The sequence below is a fragment of the Brassica napus genome, chromosome C4 (assembly GCF_020379485.1).
Source record: "Brassica napus cultivar Da-Ae chromosome C4, Da-Ae, whole genome shotgun sequence".
Lineage (NCBI taxonomy): Eukaryota > Viridiplantae > Streptophyta > Magnoliopsida > Brassicales > Brassicaceae > Brassica > Brassica napus.
This window is the reverse complement of record NC_063447.1, coordinates 23,041,069-23,062,323: the sequence shown is the minus strand read 5'-3', so window position 1 is coordinate 23,062,323 and position 21,255 is coordinate 23,041,069. Positions and strand designations below refer to the sequence as shown.

At 37.0% G+C, this 21,255-nt stretch overlaps 1 protein-coding gene across 1 annotated transcript; it reads left to right on the top strand.

Moving 5' to 3' along the window:
• Window positions 1–12,586: 12,586 nt before the first annotated feature.
• LOC125575464 (terpenoid synthase 18-like) lies at window positions 12,587–16,297 on the top strand. The gene is made up of 5 exons (XM_048755620.1): window positions 12,587–12,649; window positions 12,746–12,836; window positions 12,925–13,312; window positions 13,394–13,568; window positions 16,055–16,297. Exons 1-5 carry the CDS (start codon window positions 12,587–12,589, stop codon window positions 16,295–16,297), a joined length of 960 nt encoding a protein of 319 aa, XP_048611577.1.
• The last annotated feature ends 4,958 nt before the right edge of the window (window positions 16,298–21,255 follow it).

Below are 21,255 nucleotides of genomic sequence, written 5' to 3'. Positions count from 1 at the left end.
GAGGACGATTCTTTCTATGTGGGGGAGAATTGTCCATGGGGGCCCAAACCAATTCAAACCCTCAAGCCCATATTTTGAGTCAAAAGAAAACCCTAAAGAAGGCATTTTAAGTCCATTTGGATGATCTGAAACCTAAGATATTCACTTATATGTTGTGGCCACGATCTAGAGAGGAGAGGGAGAGAAAATTGATGCAAAGCCCTGCCAATTCACCAAAAACGCAGCCTGCAACACTCTGTTCTCTAAGTGAGGTCAGTGTCAAGTTGAGGTTTTGGAGAGGAGTTTACGGCCAGATACTTAAGATTTAAGCAAAGAGTCTTAGCTGGATCGATAGATCTTGTTTCAAGGAGGACACAGCAATTTCGTATCTCAGTTACGAGAGCCATATTGTGGGGCAATTTTGGTTGATACAGAAGGATCTAGGTGACGGTATTGTTTATGGTTGGAAAGCTAACGTTCCCGGCTTTCTACAGCCACCACGACCACATATTTCGAGTGTCACATAGGGGTTTTGTGAGAAGATTTCCCGGTGAACCAGAGAGAGTTGAAAAGCGAGTAAGATATCTCTGGAAAGCTCTTGTTTCGAGGAATCTGTATCAGTTGACGGTTTCTTGTTTAGAGTTTCAGATCGCTAGAACAGTATTTCAACCGCTATATTCAGAATTTACTTTCAATCTTAGGGCAAAGGTGAGGATGCGATCTGTGGATTCTTAATATTATTAGTCAAGTTGTATTCTTAAATGCTAGGTCTAGGAACTTGTTTGTATTTGATTGTGATTGATGTGTGATGATTATTTGTGATGATAATTTTAATGATTAGTTGATAGTGGTTTAAGTGATAAGTGATGAAAGTGTAAAGTATATATAAAATGTGTGAAGTCGGACTGAGGACGAGGACATGGCGATCCCGTCAAAGCCCGTAAGCCGGCTGACGAGCCCAAGGTGGCGTACGACCTTTCGAGGTGACGGCCAGCCTAAGTGTTATGTTTATTATTAATATTGGGAATGGTTATGAGATAAGAAATGTTAATGTGATTAATGGAAGTGTATTGATATGAATAATTGTTATGATTGCTAATTGTTTAATATGTTGAGTGATGCATGTTCTAGGACTAGTATTTTTGTGTGCAAGTTGGTTAATAATGTTAGGAGTCATGTGGACATGCATGACCATCCTCACTGAATGACTGTGTGTTATTCACCCCTCTTTCCCCTTTTCCCCTTTCAGGTGAGGAGTGAAGGTTCATAGCAAGTCTTGTCGGGTGCTGGTTTTAAAAATGAGTTTTACTTATGTTTTATTTCAGATATAACTACGTTGGTTTGACTTTGCGAATTATGCGGTTTATGATTTCATGTTAAGATGTTTCTTTAAAAATAAAGATGGATTTTTTATGAAATATATTTATTAAGTTGGTTAGTTTTGAAAGACGGGTGTTACAATTTCTCTAAAACTTCTTTCTCTTTATAGACAAAAACTTAGAATAAGTGTATTTTACTAAGATTGGTCTTCACTGTTTGTTCTGCATATCTTATATGGATTGTTTTTCAAAATTGGATTTCCATGAATGTATGATTGTAGGACTCTTCAGTGACACAAATAGCTGCAGATGCAAAATACAAACGGAAAATGGCACTCGTAGTAAGTTAAATATTCCCATGTAGTGCATCAAATTTGGTTTAACATTCTTAATTACAAGCGAAAAGTGGCACTCATAGTAAGTTAATTATTCTCATTTAGTGCATCTAATTTGGCTTAACATTATTAAATGTGGATACTTGCTACTATGTTATGATTCATTATTTAGTTTTCTAAATGTGGCAGCCAAATAAAATAAAGGAAGCAGCAGAAAAGTTGGAGATAGCACGTGAATCACTTGAGGAGGTCCAAAAACTAATTGAGAAGGTCCAAAAGCTAACTGAGGAGGTTTAGGTAGCTGGTGGAAGTTAAAACAATAAGGAATTAACTACCAAACACAATAGTAGGATAGTTTGTTGTTGTTGTTAGTAGTTGGAGGAGTATTGAATTAATGGACTCTAAGTCGTATACATATGGGCCACTAATAAAACTGTTCAATAATTACATATTCAGTGACGAGGTTTCCTTCTAACATATAAAGAAGAACAAAACTTAGGTTCATCCCTATCACCAATCAAATTGCCACATTGTTTTGTAATTATGAAACAATATATTAGAGTAGCAGCAATTACATAACAGAGAATTTTAAGAACCTATGAATCGACCGAACAAAAATAAAATTTAATTGCATAGCTACTAAGTCATTGAAAGTTTGTGTAGGAGTGTGTTATGTGATTTTTTTTTGTTCTCGTAATGTATTACTAGTACGTAAGAACAATGTTCGCTTTTTTTGTGAATATGCATTTGGCATCAGTCCATCCTACACTGATTGCTTACTATTTGATTGTTTTTGTTTGGAAAGGGTAATGGATTTGCAAACTGGATGTATTACATTAGAACAACCAATGACATAAAACTTTCAAAGTAGTGAGACTTGTTAATGTAAAATCTAAGAACAATGTTTGGTTTTCGTAAATATGCATTTCGAATCAGTCCATCCTCTCCACTAATTGTTTAATATTTGATTATGGTTCGCTAGGAAAAAGTTTTTTTTGGCAAACATGACGTCGTATTTTATAACTGAAGAAGTCTGATATGGTAGAGTTTAAAAAACCCAAGGAAACCACTGACATAATTTTTTTGAAGTAGTCGGACTTGATAATGTCTGGAAATGCAATGTAAACATCATCATGTCTTGTAACTTTGGTTCCCCTTGCTCTTTTGATGTCACTCAGTAGGTGCCTTCTTTCCAGAGCACCCATCTTCCTTAACTGGTGACTCCTCCCCTCTCCCTTCCATTAACAGAGTTGTGACCTGGAGAAGTTGCATCAGCTAGTCCACCTTCAACTGCTTCATCGCCAACACAGCTACCATGATCCACGAGGGTTATCTTAACTCCAGGAATGTGGCTCCTTTTGAGTGCTCTAGCACCTTACATATCATCTCCCGGACTGTTATTGCCACCCTGTCAAAGTGCATCCTAATCTGTAATTACCAACGTAGTAAAGTTGCACTGGACTAAAGTTTGTACATAACATAACAGAACCTCAAAAATAGACTGCGGTGGACGTGATTGGTTCCTAAAATGCAGGAAACAGTGAAGCTCTGATGGTTTGCAGTCAAGTTGAAAAGGGATAGGTTAAAGTGCTCCCAACAATATCTTGTGAACACTGTGGAAGCTCTCACTCCTGTGAGTTTTGGGCACCGGCGTCCTTGATTCGCATATTTTGTTATCTCTTTTAACTCATTGGAGATCGGCGAAAAACTTGCAAGTGTTATTGCACGATTATGGTGGAGTTCAAACCCCCAAAGCGTGGATTTCATTGGGAAAATAGGAAAAGTTGTGTTTATCAAGAGAAGAGGGAGGCATTGGTTTTAGGATGATACATGAGTTTAATTTAGCCTTGCTGGCAAAACAGTTGTGGAGATTGATACAATTTCCAGACTCTCTTCTGGCCCGTGTTTTGTGTGGCAATTATTATACACTTAATTCGCCTTTGTGAGCTATTAATGTAGATACCCCTTCATACATCTGAACTAGCCTATCAGCTTCAAGACCTCTATTGTTACTCAGGATTAGACAGAAGATCCATTCGGGTTTTGATGTAAAATCATGGGAGAATCCTTGGATTCCGACTTCGCCTACAAGGCCAGCCAGGCCAAATGTCCTGGTAGTCCATCCAAGGATAACAGTTAGTGAATTTATTAAAGAAGACTCAAAGGAATGGGGATGTCGAAATGCTTGAAAAATTCGTCACACAAGAAGATATACCTTTGATTCAAAGTTTGGCCATAAGATGATCTTTACAATGTGATTCTTAATGTTGGAGCTTCACTAAGAGTGGTATGTATACTGTTAATTAGGATATTGGGTTGCAAGACATATACTCAAAGCTGAAGAAAATGTTATCTACACTTGCTTGGAAGGTAAATGCTCCACAAAAGATTCGTCATCTTATATGGCAGTTACTCTCAAGACATGTAGCAGTCACCAGGAACTTGAATCGTCGCCATATGCGATGTGATAATATTGTAACACCGCGACAGCCCATGGCTAATGGGCCTCCCACATCCGCTCTCTCGGCCCGTGGACCCCAATCCGTGCGATGGACGATGCGGTACAAGTGGTATCAAAGCCAAACCCAAAGAAGTTGGAGTCAGTGAGGGCTCACACTAACATAGGTAACAATCCTGGGGCGCAACAGGGACATTGCGTTCTTTGAGAGAAGGTGAATTGTAACATCCCGGTTTGCGGTATATGTGGAAAAGCTTAAGAGAATTGATTTGGATACCTATATCACCAAAGTGCAGTTACCTTTTTGGTCACACATTCATTTAAAACTCTGGAGTTAAGTGTTGTGATTCTATTACGGTTTTCATTAATGATTTATACAACTTTTCGATTCAACGTATTTGTTTTTAAATGACAAACTCATTTTATTTCGGATTAATTTATTAAAAGGTTTAATATTTTATTTGGTTTTTTATAAGTTGGTTTAATTCGACATTTTATGTACGTAACACGCCGTTCTCGAGAAAGGAGGAAATATGTCTTACAATTATTTGTCCAAAGTGTGGGGATCCAGATGAGCCAGTAATTCATGCTATCTTTGAATGTCCACCGACAGTTCAAGCGTTTGGTCTTGCAGCTACACCATCTCATCCGGATATATTCTGTGGATCCAGCATATATACTAACAAGGACTATCGTTTTGGAAGAAGAATAGTATTGAAGATCCATAAATGGACAAAAACCCTTATCCATGGATAATTTGGTATCTCTAATAAGCAAAGAATGATAAACTATTTAAAGGAATAGATGGAGATCCACTTGAACTAGTCAGATATGCAGAAGGAGAATGTCAAGCATGGTTCACGGCAAATCGGCCAGAGGATGGATTGACTACAACACCAATAATAGCATCTCAAGGCTTATGCTTTAAAAATATATGCATGGTGGATGATCTTGGCCCTGTACATCGATCTTCAGTGGATGCGGATGGGTTTGGAAAGACAACTTTAGACAAACACAACTTATGGGTTTAGGAAATCAAAGAAGAAGAGAATTTGTCTTGCATTGGGAGATGGAAACGATATACTGGGCAATGGACAGCATGCTGCACCATTCAAAATGTTAGCATTTTAGAACATATTATAATGATTTGATTGAGTTGATAAAGGAACTTCATGCATGACTTTTTCAATATAGCTAAAGGAGACACAAGAAGTGAAAGAGAAGATTCAACTATTTCAGGCTATCCTACATTTTCCGAGGACAGAATAAGACTGCTGATTTTTTAGTTAGAATTTCTAGGTCTTTTCATATAGCTATTTGTTTTGTTGGTTATTTTATCCCAGTCTGGTTATCCAAAATAATTCAAGTTTGAGTAATATAATATAGTCTTTCGATGTAAAAAAAATGTATCCATAACAATTACGTTAATGCCCCTAGTAACCTAGTTATTAATACATATTCAGACATAACTGAGTATAAATCCTAGTATGTAATATAACTTCAACCATTTATTATATATTAATATAAATTAATTAATAAGAGGTGTGCAATCCAACTCTAACATTAGTATTAGATTATGGATTATGTCAGAAAGAAACATGTGATGAAGGGTTTAAAATATAATTTAAATAATCATTGCGGATAAGGCAACAACTCTACTCATTGATTAAGGTTTCAATAAAAGGGAGGGATGATGACAGACGATAATCCAGACGGTAAGGTTAAGATGTCTCTATCCGTAATTTCAATACATTAAAGGTTGACCATGTAAGCTTACATGCTTTAATAGGGGCAGACATGTAAAAGGTTTTGAAGTAGAAACTGAACAAAAAAACAGAGTGCTTGAATCTGCTCTGTGGCTTTGGCTGTGACGAAAAATGGAATCAGCAAGAATGATTTCTGTGCTAGGAAGTTTTTTGTAACACCCGTATTTTTCGAAATAACTTAAATAAATATAAAGTCTGAAATCTTCGTTTATTACTTTTCAAAATTCAACTCCAAAGTCGTAAATCCAATAAATAGCCATAACTCCAAATAACATAATAAATTCCGAAAATATCGATAAAAGCATAAAATCCGCAAGTATGAAAAAGAAAAAAATAAAATTCCCAAAGCACTAGCCCGATAGCAATAACTCCTGCTCGTCAGTCTCATCTGAAAGGGAAGTAAATGAGGGGTGAGTAAAAGGAGAGTTACTCCGTGAGGTATGAGATGCTAAACACGCAAACCACTGACTTGAGTAAAAGAACTCCCACTATGGAAGTTTAGCTCTAACATGAACAAACAAGACGCCTAAAGCATCACACAAACACAACGCAAACAATGCGATGATAGCATATAGCTAGTCCATACACCCCGCATCTCCTCATACAGATATATGTTTACATACGCTGCGTCGCTAGTACAGTCTGTCTCTGTACCCCCGCCCTCCAAAGCTGCGTCGAATGCAAAAGTCTCTGCACCCACACCCCACACAATCTGCGTGCTAGCCCAGACGTCTCTGAGCTCCCGCCCACCAAAGCTGCGTCGCTAGTCCAGACATCTCTGGACCCCCGCCTCTCACATAGTCCCTACTCATAACTATGTATACATAAATATATATATCGCATCTCTTAACATCACGCAATCAAATCAATGGTTGAATCCTCTAGACCCCTAGTTCCAGTTTACAATGAATGAACTAACTAACAATCAAGACTCAAACAGACTCAATTCAAACAGACGGATCATGATTCGAAATCTAAACTACAATAGAGAGAATTCTACACTGGTACGGGACTTACGGAATAGACCCTCACCTTTTCCATGGGTTCTGAAGAAACCTGAGGAAACGCCGAATGGACTCCGGAGCTCTCTGAAATTAGATCAATATGATATTCTGGCAGAGCTGAACTATAGAGCAAACAGATGAATAACTCAAGAGCTGACCGTTAAATTTTAGATCCCTCCGGTCATAATGTACTACTATATGTCCTCTATCCATAGACACCAATTTTACTCCGATCGGACACCATTTGCTTAACCAAAGTAGCTTCATCTCCAGGGTGGTCGTAAACGCAAACTGCACCAACACGTCTCACGAAAACAAGCATAACTCTCAGAAAATAACTTGGAATAATGATCCGCTTGCAGGAGATGATAGATAAGAGAATTAACTACTTACTGACAAATTTACAGACTGAAAGATTTTGTTTCTGTTGACCGTTTTTCACTTACACCGAGACTGGTCGGAACTGTCTCTGCAACTCAACAGCTTTATTCTTCGCCAAGAAGAAACGTCATTAACTTTCTAACCGTACGTCTATTTGACGATCGGATAGATGATCAGCTGGCATCGAGATTTTTCCAATGATATCTCGCCCATTCCCTGGTTCCTTCTGTACCAACGGTAAAACGCTGATGAAGTTGACTGTTTGCGGATCCGATCTGTAGATATCAGTCCAAAGAAACAACCATAACTCTTAGATAAAAATTCCAAATGGCGATCTGCTTTCTGATACACATAGATCTATGAGTGTAGAACATAACCTCAAAATTTAGCTTCGAAATACTCATATGTGATTGATCGTTCTTCTGTTCCCCCAAAACGTGTCTGCAGAGCTCTACTCTCTCTTTTCGGATGGAGGGAGGGCTTCTCTTTCATGGTGGCTATTTGTGGCTGTTCCGGTGACGTTCCGGCAGGGATTTTCCATCCCCGAAAGTCTCTGTCAGAGGCCACCAAGAAATCTCATCTTAAATAAGAAAACTTTAGAGTTTTCTGCAATGTAATTGGGTCTTACTGGGCTAAATATTTCCGGGCCGAGATTTGGATCGTTACAATTCTTCCCCACTTACGAGGAATTCGTCCTCGAATTCAAATCCTGAGTCGGCTGTCCAATATCGTCCTAAAAAAAAAATCTTCGGATAGTCAATCCTCATCTGAATTTGATCTCACTTGGATCACGTCATGGAAGTTTGATACACTGTTGATAGAATCACTGCAATCAACTGCTCCAATTCGCTCCACCGGAGGATACAGTCCAATGTACCTCGGTTTTAGTTGCTTCAGCTTATGAGTCTTAAGTCCTCCCTGAAATGTCAGTATTTTCAGGTACACTAGATTGCCCATATGTAACTCCAAATCCTTACGACGCTTAGCTGCATAAATCCTCTGCCGTCATGGGCGTCCCAAAGCCAATCCTTGAGCATGTCCATTTGCTATACCATCTCTTGAACCATTAATAGTTCAAACTCATGTCACTCCCTAACTTTGGTCCAACAAAGTGGTATACGACAAGGCCTACCATAAATAGCCTCATACGGTGCCATCTCAATGCTCGAACGATAGTTGTCGATGTATGCAAACTATTCTAGATGTAATGCTTTCCGATCTTCCATCCCACTGTAAGACGCAATCCCTTAGCATGTCCTCTAAGTCTGAATAGTCCTATTTGACTAACCATCTGTATGCTGATAATAAGTTGTATTCCTGTGGATCTTTGTCCCAAGTTCCTTCTAAATGACTCCAAAAATGTAGACGTGAACTTTGAATCCAAATCCGATACAATGTTGACATCCATGAAACCTCACAAACTCAATAATGTAGGTCTGCTCCAACTGATTAGCTCTGGCTGTCTTCTTAATTACTTAGGAAATGGGCTGACTTGGTAAGTCTATCCATGACTACCCATGTGGCATCCTTTCAACATATGGTGATTTAAAATCAAATAACAATGTCCATAATCACCATGCCTCATTTCCACTCCGGCAAAACCAAGTTCAAAAATAACATGATAGATAACTGATCCTCTATCATAGCCATCTGACATGTCTGACATTGTGACGCAATGAAGCCACAACTCTCTTCATACTAGACCAATTACAGTTAACACTTCATATCTTTGTACGCCTTGGTGTTCCCGATGGGTAGAGAAACACGAGTGATGTATTTGCTGTAAGATCCCTTTTCTTAACAGCTTATCGTACAACACACAACTCGGTTTCGGTACAGGTACATCCCGCTCAACACTTATGATAACAATACTCCCAATCTCGATCGCCTTACAAAGCCATAACGCTAACATGCGCTTGGGGTATCCTCCATAGCAAAACTGCCTGCTCCAAAGTCCCAAGGCCATTTGTCTCTCCATCGACAGTAATGGCACACAATCTGAGACTAGCTAATATCCCAGTAAACTCATGAACCTCTTTGGTTCCTGATACGTCGCTCATGTGCCTACCCAAGGCATTTGTCACCTGGTTGTCTTTACCAGATGGTATGCAATATCCAAACTGTAGCCTGCTACCAACTCAATCCAACTGCACTGTCCAAGTACAAGTTTTAATGAATGAAGATGGATTTCAGCCTCCAATGATCCCAGAGAATCTGAATTTCCTTCCTGTACAATTACAATCTCCAAAACAATAACGAAAATACCACTGCAGCCACTACGAATCATGAATAGGGTAGTGGGTCTCGTGAGGTCTCAACTGATGCAATGTATATAGAATGACCTGATTCTCATGCATTGATTCACAATCCGCAAACGCTCATCATGCTCCCTCTACTCCAAGAATAACTCAATGGGGTCGTCGATGAGTACAATCGTGCACTTGTCCAAGTGTTCGCGAAAGACATCATTCATAAGCTTCTCAAATGCTATCGGTGCATTCGTCGATCCAAAACGATATCACCAAAACTCATAATATCCATGACATATACGGAAACCCACATTCCGTACATACTCCTCAACTATAGCAATCTGATGATGTCCTGATGCCTAGACAACCTTCGAGAACCGTGAACCTCCATGCAGCTAATTCAACAACTCATCAATATGATGGTTACCATGTTCAAGTCTATGTAGTCGATACAAAGCCTGAAAACTCCCATCATTTTTTTTTTTACAAACAACACTGGTGCTCCCCACAGAGAATTACTCGGCCTAAATAAATCTCTTGTCTGATGAATCTTGCATATGTTCTTTCAGCTCAGCCATCTCTGCTGGCGATAATCGGTATAGAGCTCGTGAAATCGGTGTTGTACCTGACTCCAACTCGATCGTAAGAACATCTCCTCTGGCTGGTGACAGCCCTTCCAAGGCCTCAAATACATCTCCATACTCTGAGATAACTAGAAGATCCTGCAACTCATGTTGACCATCGAAATGATCACCAAAATCCATTTACTCCCCATATCCAATAACTCCTCTGCATGTAGCATGTATGCAATTAAAATCTACTATGCTCCAGAAATGTGAACTCTTGCCCTTAGGCAATCCAACAGTACTCGATGTCGTGATAACAAGTCCATCCCAAGAATGATATCGCAAAACAAAACTCCATCTCTAACGAGTCTCTGAACCAATCGGCCCTCCAAGCATAACTGGTACACAACAATCAATATAAATAGCTCTCAACGTTTCTATATCAGCTGTCCGAACTGACACATCTCTGAAATGATCAACACTGCCAAAAACTGGAAAACATACCAAGTGTAACTCCGATATAACACTACACAAGTTGCCGCACCCCAATCCAAAAGCGATCCCCCACGAGTTTACAAAATAATAATGCCTCCATGGCAGTAACTCTACTCATAACACGAATAACACATGCCAACTCATGGCTCACATCTCGTACCACATAATCTCCAATAACGAAAACTCGTGGAGAGATGGCTTGAAGTTTGGGTGGTGGCAACAACATCAAACGTCCACATGCGAACAATCTCTGAACACGGCTGACAAAACTAATACACACCTGAGCAATTTATCAAACTGTGACATCATCCATCTCTCGAACATCTGGCTGAAACCTTGTTAGCTAGAGAGCGGATGACGATGATAAACTCATCGTCAATAAAAAGACAATTGGGTTAGAAGTTACTGAACAGAAAGGTGCTGTATTTTTCTTTCTTTAAAACTCCCAAATCCCCAGATTCAAAAATCTTTTAAAATCGATTAAACCGAATTAAAACCGAGTCGAAACCACGTACCAACAAATCGCCATCCCGGGTCAGAGCCGGGACGGAACCCCGCTCTGATACCAAATTGTAACACCCGTCTCCTCTTCTCTCGAGAACGGTGTGCTAATAACCGAAAAATACCAAATTAAACCGATTTATAAAACCGAATAAAATGTCAAACCTTTTAATCAAATAATTTTTAAGTAAAACAAGTTTATAATTTAAAACCAAATACATAAAATCGAAAAGTTAATTAAAACCGAAATAAAATACAACGATCCCAAGACACCAATCCGTCCACATATCCAACTAGTCGTCATGTTCACCTGCAAGGGGAAGAAAGATGGGTGAGTAACTGGGGAGTTACTCCGTGAGGTATGGGATGCTAAACACGCAAACCACTGACTTGAGTAATAGAACTCCCACTATGAAAGTTTAGCTCTAACATGAACAAACAAGACGCCTAAAGCATCACACAAACACAACACAAACAATGCGATGATAGCATATAGCTAGTCCATACACCCCGCATCTCCTCATACGGATATATATATTCATACGCTGCGTCGCTAGTACAGTCTGTCTCTGTAACCCCACCCTCCAAAGCTGCGTCGAATGCAAACGTCTCTGCACCCACGCCCCACACAATCTGCGTCGCTAGCCCAAACGTCTCTGAGCCCCCGCCCACCAAAGCTGCGTCGCTAGTCCAGACATCTCTGGACCCCCGCCCACTCACATAGTCCCTACTCATAACTATGTATACATACATATATATATCACATCTCTTAACATCACGCAATCAAATCAACGGTTGAATCCTCTAGACCTCTAGTTCCAGTTTACAATGAATGAACTAACTAACAATCAAGACTCAAACAGACTCAATTCAAACAGACGGATCATGATTCGAAATATAAACTACAATAGAGAGAATTCTACACTGGTACGGGATTTACAGAATAGACCCTCACCTTTTCCACGGGTTCTGAAGAAACCTGAGGAAACGCCGAATGGACCTTGACGGCTCTAACAAAGAAACTCCGGAGCTCTCTGAAATTAGATCAATATGATATTCTGGCAGAGCTGAACCATAGAGCAAACAGATGAATAACTCAAGAACTGACCGTTAACTTTTAGATCCCTCCGTTCATAATGTACTACTATATGTCCTCTATCCATAGACACCAATTTTACTCCGATCGGACGCCATTTGCTTAACCAAAGTAGCTTCATCTCCAGGGTGGTCGTAAACGCAAACTGCACCAACACCTCTCACGAAAACAAGCATAACTCTCAGAAAATAACTTGGAATAACGATCCGCTTGCCGGAGATGATAGATAAGAGAATTAACTACTCACTGACGAATTTCCAGACTGAAAGATTTTGTTTCTGTCGAACGTTTCTCACTTACACCGAGACTGGTCGGAACTGTCTCTGCAACTCAACAGCTTTATTCTTCGCCAAGAAGAAACATTAACAACTTTCTAACCGTACGTACACTTGACGATCGAATAGATGATCTGAAAAGCTGGCATCGAGATCTTTCCAATGATATCTTGCCCGTTCCCTGGTTCCTTCTGTATCAACGGTATAACGCTGATGAAGTTGACTGTTTGCAGATCCGATCGGTAGATATAAGTTCCAAAGAAACAACCATAACTCTTAGATATAAATTCCAAATGACGATCTGCTTTCTGATACACATAGATCTATGCCATAATTGCCGGGGAAGATGATTTGGAAACAATCTCCATTATATTTGAGGTCTTCAGACTGTACGGTCATAACATGTCTTGTGGTACGAGTAATAGTTTTCCTGGATTGACATACATGTATTCATAACCTAATATATTTATTCAATTATAACAGATAATTTTTATTTTTAGATGCCTTCGATAGATTCAGAGGTGAAGATAGTAGGTTCAAGGAGACTCTAGCCAGAGATGTTAGAGGAATGCTACAGTTGTTCCAAGTAGCTCATCTGGGGACACCTTCTGAAGACATAATGGACGAAGCGCTGAGTTTCACACGGAACCACTTGGAGTCTTTAGATGGCCATAACGCATCCAGTGCTATTGCTCCCCATCTCTTCAAGCATATACAAAACGCACTATACATACCTCGATACGGTAACATAGAAGTACTAGTGGCTAGGGAATATATTTCTTATTATGAACAAGATGAAAGTCACAATGAGATCATTCTCAAGTTTGCAAAGCTTAACTTCAATTTCTGCCAATTTCTTTGCATCCAAGAAATCGAAACTCTCACCAGGTGACGTACTTATCTTCAATCTTGTTGATAGAAAGCGTTCCTGATTTCACTTTCCCAATGCATTTACGTGTAAGTTTACAGATGGTGGAAGGACTTAGATCTTGCATCTAAGTTACCTCACATTAGGGATAGAGTTGTGGAGTGCCATTTTATGTCTTTAGGAGCATATTTCGAGCAGCAATATTCACTTGGTAGAATCATAGTGGCCAAAATCACGATGATCGTGGTTGTCGTGGATGACACATATGACGCATATGCAACTCTTATATGACGCATATGCAACTCTTACCGAAGCCATTGCTCTTACAGAATGTTTGCAGAGGTACTATACATACATAAGTGCGTATATTTATATGTACATGGGATTCTCCCGTAAATACCCCTTTCGTTTGTTTATAAGTTTTAAATCATTTTGTAATATATATAAAATTTTATTAAGTAGTTATTTTGTTTTCATCTTAACTAAATATGTACTTTCAAATATAATACTTCGAATCAGTTCAAATATTTTTTTTCTAGTTGAGTTGCATCTATTATTTCAAATTGAAAAGTGGTTTTTTTTTGTTTTATTTTAATTAGGTTAGAATTAGATTAACATTTGTAATTTCATTTAGTTGGGTTCATCCTCTTATTTTTGGTAGATATATATTTTAAATATAAAATTTGATATATGTTATTCTGATTAAAAACAGAAAATAAAAATATAAAGTTGGATTTGCATTAACAAACATATTTTGTAATATTTTGAGAATTTCACATACATATATGAATGTTTATAAAATAATAAAATTCTTATAATCGGTTAATAATTTTTTTTATTAAAAAATTTGAAGACATTTTATAATTTATATGTATGAAAGTTGAGTAGAATATTATTTAATGAGTTTATATTTTCTGTAATTAGGTGTATGATTTGACAAATATGATATTAGATGATCATTTTTTTCAAGTATTAATTTATTTTTATCAAAAAATAATAATCATGATAAAAATATTATTTTTTGAAAAATTAGTATCTAAAATATTTTATTTTTCAAATATTTTTTCAATTATGTTATATAGATAAACCTATATATTTTTAAAATTTATAGATATATTCTTTTTATTATCTTGTTTAGCGAAATAAAAATTATTTTATATATAAAAAAATTTATATATTTTATATTTTACAAATATTTATTTTTATTATTTTATGAGGCCATATAAATAATTGTTTATAATGGCAATTTGGTATAACTTCTAATTTATTAAGGGTGTCCATTTAGTGACTTTTGTGAGAATTATATAATATGTTTTAAATTGTTTTGAAATTTGTAAATATAAATATATAAATTTATTAATTATCACTATATATTAATCTTAATTAGATATGTGATTTCAAATATAAATTATCGACTCAGTTCAAGTATTCACTTTTAGGTATATGACTTGCATCCATTATTTCAAATTTAACAACTATTTATCTGTTTTCTTTTAGTTAGTTTATAATTATAATTATATGGATATGTTATATTGATAAAAAAGTAGAAAAATATAAGGGTTTTTTGCAAATATGACTCAAAACTTGAAGTCAAACACAAAACTAACCCATGTTTTTTTTGGAACTTTGGCTTGCCTCTTTCACCTCCAAAATTCAGATTATTCACGAAAATGCCATCACTTTTTTTTTTTTTTTTGGAAAATGCATATTTTTTTGAGCTGCGTAAAATATATAGGAAAAAATTACACGGTAACATACTTTTCACTTCTCTCTTAACACTCTAGCATACTTTATGCTGTGGTGTACTTTCAGGCTACAAAATTCCTAAATTACCCTCTCAATTCTAAACAGTATGAGTTGATCCCATTTAATTAAATCACTGTCGAGTTTTTTTGTTTTCTCTTCTCCTCTCTCATTTTTTTTCTCTTCTATTCCTCTTCTTCTCATCTTCATCACTGAAAAAAACAAAGACATCGTAAATATCAACCACCAATTATGAGATTTAATATTTTTTTGTTTCTTGTCTTTTACTCTTCTGTTTTTAGATTTATTAATTTTTCAGATCTGAAAAAATGGTGATGTTATAACGGAAGGTGATGACGTGACGAATTGGTGGTGGTGGCGTGATGAATCATTGGTCTCCTCGTTGCCGGTGGCAGAGCGTGAAGGAGGAGCAGAAAAGCTTGATGGTGGAGGACGAGACAAGACGTGGTCACACCAACTTTGGTGGTGCTGTTAGACAGAGAAGTCGCTGGACCATAACCAAAAATGTGCAAAAACCTATACCTATGCCCACAGTGACTTTGACCATAACCTCTCTTTTCACAACCTAAATCCTGACCACACCACCCACCGATCTGCTATTCATAAAGTCTTTGACCACATGATTATTGGTCCTGATCTCTCTTCTCTCAACCGCAACCTTGACTCAACACGTTTAATATTGACCACATCATCAAGTCTGACCATAAAATCTCTCTTTTCTTGTCTATCTTTTTTTATGATTTGTATTTACGTTAACAAGAGCCCTCAAATCAAATTAGCTTAAATCATATCTTATGGTTACTATTGAAGCCCAATACCCAATAAATCTACCAACAATTAATAACAACCAAAGCAACTAAATATATGTTTAAACCATTTTCACTCTAGTCACTATTTCTCTTTCTTACCCAAAGGCATTTTCGTCAGGCAAAAACAACTAAAATCCAAAAGTAAGGTAAATAGTACATCTCAAGTGTAAAGTGCCTAAATATGTTAAGTTTTATGAAAAAGTAACCCATCATGTAACTCTCTCAATATATAGAGACAACTACAAAGTGGTTATGGAGGAGTTCATGAACACACATGGTCATGTGCCACGACAAATTCTTCTGCGATGCCTCAGCTTTGCACGAATCTTCGACGTGTTCTACAAGGAGGGTGATGGATACTCTGACCCCAAAGGAAAAATCGAACGCTATATGAACTCCTTGTACGTCCATCCAATACCGCTTTCAGGTTGACTCGGAATGCACACCAGTTCTAACTAAGTTGAACCTTCTTTCTTTTTTGGTACTTTCTACAAATAAAATTTCAACACTCCACTGTTACCATGTAGGTCTATCCGGGATGTTGTGTTAATCGTATGCTTATAAACAATAATTTATGCATCTTTCATTCAATTCGTCTTTGTTATAAATTATTGTTTAATGCTGATCCTGATTTAGTTAAGAATGTGCTTTTGGGTTTCTTAAGGGGTTTGTGTTTTATTGTTATAGATAGGTGTTTCTTTTTTTCTTAACGCTATAATAATTATGATATTATAAGAAATATTACAAACAATTATACAGTAAACAATTCTACCTAGCTTATGAAGATTCATGTTTGATTGCATCACTTAAACCGTTTTATGGGATCCACGCTTGACGGTACTCTTCGTGATATGGTGCAAAATCTCTTCTAAGCATTTTATTCATTAATTCGCATAATTCCGCTTTTTCGAAACCAGATCTCCTTGTGAAGAAACATTACGAACATTTAGTCAAACCATTGGACCAAAGAGGATTCCAGGATATATAGGTACTTCGAGCCTCAAAATTTTCTATTTTATATTTTGAGTTTGTATTCAATATATATCAACGGGAGTGTTTAATCATTTTTTGGGCCATACAAGAGGATTCAATACCGTTGAAATACTTTTTTATACAAAATCATCAATATAAGTATTTTTACACACTTCTTTTTATACACGTTAACCCTAAACAAGAGTTTGAGATCCTTCAATAAAGCTCTTTTAGGTATTTAGCAGCTTGTTAGACTATGGCCACTGCAACTACCATTTGCAGCGAGAAGACAGGTACACTCACTAACAGTCACACGACCGTTGTGAAGTCTTGCATTTGCATGAATTTGTAAGATGTGTAGCAAACGAATCTTTTACTAATAATCACTAGGAGGATATAATTGATATCTTATAAGCAAATTAAACTATTAAGAAAAAGTACGCAGTTTACTTTTTGAGACTGAACTGAACCAAATTCGAAATATTTCTGTATTAAACAGTTTTGATAATTTAGATGTATTCATAAACTCTTGTTTAGGGTTAACGTGTATATTGATGATTTTGTATAAAAAAGTATATTTGATTTACAATATAAAATACAATACAAGTATTGAGAGCATCTCCAAAAGACACTCTATAACTTCAAATATGAAGTTTTTGACTCTCTAAAAAGAAATTTCAAAACTTCAAATTTGAAGTTTTTAGAAGTGAAACTCTATATTTGAAGTTTCACTTGTCAAAACTTCAAATTTGAAGTTTCATATTTTAATTGCATTTTGGTCTCTACAATTACACATCACATTTGTAATTCTTAAATATTTTCTCGTTTAATGTATTAATCTTAAAAATCTCATATCTCATAAAAAATTCTTTTTTTTTAATAAATTTAGGCTTTACATATAAAATTAAACATAACCTTAAAATAAGAGTTCAAATATTTTAAAACTAGATTTAGACAACAACAGTACAAAAGAAACTTAATAACCAAAAATATTTTCAAAAATTACATGAATACATAACTATCACACAAATTTCAATATTACAACACTAGTAGTCATGTAAATTTGATCCAGGACCTATAAAATCTCCAAAATATTGGCCAAACAAATTTTGTATAACCGAAGATAGTTTTTGTTTTGATGTTTATTTTGTACGATTCTTTTCTATCAGATCGAATGTATTCACTGAGTTTTAATATCGTTGATAGAAGTTAAGTCTTTTAGCAATATTTATTTTCCTCTGTTACTTTCTTGTTCAGATCTAACGTATTTACAATTTTAAAATCACCTGATTTCAACAATTTTTAGTTTGTGATCTACAAATTAAAAATAAAAAGAGTCATTTTTTACTTCGAAATATACTAGTTAATCATATATGTATTGCGAATATATTTTTATGGAATAATATGGTATTTTTCATGACGTTTAATACTTATTATGTTATTTCCATTTAAAATTTGTATTCTAATATAACAATTTATTAGTTAATACTGTTGTAATATTTTTATATATGTGCTTTGTTATTTACAAAACTTTTATGAATTTAAATTAATTATGACAAATATAAGGACCGTAAAATAAAATACAAATAGTTTTGAAGTTATGTTTGAAGTTTTGCTTTTTGAGAAGAACACTTTTAAACTTCAAATATAGAGTTTTGGAAACTTCAAAATAGAGTGTCTTTTTAGAGATGCTCTTAGACAACATTTATCTAAGAACAAGAAGATATGTAAGTAATGAAAATATAAAACTACTCTAGAAAAACTCGGATCCCCTTCTTCTTGTCCTTGGTCTTTCTTTTATAGGTCTCCAATGATGGATCATAACAACGACTTGATCTTTGGTGAGCATAAGTGCGTTTATGGTCGTCTTTTGACCTCCGTTAAACTATGGTTTGAATATATTAGCTCGGCGTGGGTCTCTTATGAGCTCGGATTGGTCCTTGGACCTTTGTGGGTATATGATCTTCTTTTGGACCCTAATGATACTGGGTCGGATTCTTGGACCGGGTATGGAACGAGATGAAATCTGCCTCTAACATTTATCAGTCATCATTTTATTCATTGCAAACAAATTAATAAGAGTCACTGCCAAACCTCAGGAACCGAAATCACAACAATTGTGACAGGAATCTAAGTACTCCAGAAGATCGAAAGCTTCATCACCAGACCATATCCAGTGAGTTCCCATTGAAAGTTTCTTCATAAACGTCCCTTGTATCACAAAAAAGAAAAGACCAATCTTGCCAATTATGGTAAAAAGTCCAATGAGCTTCACATGAAATGGAGTTTCGTCATCACCTTCTTCAGTCAAAGTCGCCATTAGCTATCCCCATTGAGTCCTCATCCCAACTGTAGTAATCAACATCTTACAAGACCCATATTTCACTTTGGTTCCAGACAAAAGGAAATCATTTTGCGCATTCACCATCACATTCTCACTCTCACCAGTCAAGCTGGACTCATCTATCACAACAGAGAATCCAGAGAGGAATAAACCATCAGCAGGAACTTGATCTCTAATCGCCAGATGAACAATGTCACTGGGAAGCGAGTCATAGATTGACATATTCTGTCAAAACTCGTTCCTGCTTACCTGAACACTGATCATTTTATTCTCATCATCCAAATCATGGCAGTGCAATGAATGTAACAACACAACCAAGATAGTAGTAGCCACAATGCCAAGACCATCATGTGAGCCTTTAAGCCATCCTTCAGTAGCTATTCCCACAATCAAAGACACAAAAGCGCAAACACCAAGAATCATATTTTGAAGAACTTCCCACACAAACATCCAGAAACTACGAAGGCGAAACAGAGGAAGCTGATGAAGCCTTATATATGCATGAGACTGTGCTTCTCAATGAGGATATGCATGAGACTGTGCTTCTCAATGAGGAGAAGGTCATACCGAAGACACTGGAACAAAGCAAACGTGAAGATGGAATGTGGTACTTGGATAACGGAGCGAGTAACCATATGATGGGCGACATATCATATTTCTCTAAATTTAAAGAAAACATCAAATGAAAAGTGAAGTTCGGAGATGGATCATGTGTCGACATCAATGGCAAAGGGTCGATACTATTTGAAGCGAAAACAGGGGAGCATAAACTCTTTACCAACATATATGATATATGGTGTTTTTGACATCATAGTGTATGTGTTTCTTAAGGTTTTTCCGTCTTCTATCGAGTCTGTCTAGTCCTTTTGTAGTCATTTCAGGTCTGGAGTAGGTAGAAGAGTGGAAAAGAGGATGCATGAAGAAATATGCCATTTTGGAGTGTTTTCACGCAGAACAGCCGGCGGAGCGGCCCGAAGATTGTTCCCACAGCGGAACAGCCGAGTGACTGCTCTCAACAAATAAGGAAACCTCCAAGATATTTTGGGGTTTTGTCCTAGCTATCCTATTTTTCCCTCTAACCTATCGGCGCCTCCATATAAAAAGCCTACCTTATCTACTTTATATCTTACGCTAGTTTTTGCAAGAAACCTAGACTTGCATTTTTGGTGTTTTGCAACTTGTAAGGGAGAGGACCTCATCTCTCATCTAGAGAAGATCATCGTGAACCCTTTGTTTCTTATTCTATTTCTTATGCAGTATTATTCAGAAATCATGTTTTTGAAGTCTTGCATTATGATTGAGTAGTCTGTTAGCTCGCCTAGGGTATTAGGGTGTTGATTACACGAGCTAAACATAGATAAGTGATTCCCTTGTATCTTCATTCATATAACTCTTATTGCTTGCATTAACTTGATCACTTAATGTTCGAACCTAAGTTTAATCAACTCGCTAACCGCATAGAAGATAACTTGACATCATATGAATGAGCTTAGCAACCCTAGTCAGCAAAAGTAGATATTAGGGTGTTGAGTGAACTTATCAGGCTTGATCTCTATGGCTTGCCATCTCATTGATATCTTGCATATTTCCATTGTTTTATCCATTCACCCATGTGCATTTTGATCATATAGACTAGGATTTAGCCATGTTTAGGTTGCATTTTGCATACATGAGTCTTTATCAGGTATTGGAGTACCACATGGAGTTCTTGGAGACATTTGGGTGCATTTGGAGCTCAAAAGAGGTGATAAAGGTGATCATTGGACGAGCAGTGCATGGGAGTGACCTCACCGGAGCGACACCGTGAAGTCGCTGTGACACCCCTTCAGAGCGACTTGGCCAGAGCGACACCCCGATGTCGCTCGCGTTTTCATCGCTCGGAGGCACGAGAGCGACCTTACAGCGACGTTCCGCAGCGACCCCTCCAGGTCGCTCCCAAAGCCTGGAGCGACCTCTCGGAGCGACTACTGGAGGTCGCTGCGCGCCTTTTGTTTGCTCGACTTCATGTTTACTCAAGGGCCTTTTCGTCATTTCATTATGCACGTTTTTACTTTTCTAAACCTATGTTTTAAGG

Bases quoted from the DNA above. Each gene is read 5' to 3' on its own strand.
- LOC125575464 (XM_048755620.1), top strand. From the start codon at position 12,587: ATGATATCTTGCCCGTTCCCTGGTTCCTTCTGTATCAACGGTATAACG. The intron at 12,650-12,745 runs GTTTGCAGATCC...TGATACACATAG, and splicing joins TAACGCTGATGAAGTTGACT to ATCTATGCCATAATTGCCGG. The intron at 13,569-16,054 runs GCAACTCTTATA...AAATATGTTAAG, and splicing joins ATGACACATATGACGCATAT to TTTTATGAAAAAGTAACCCA.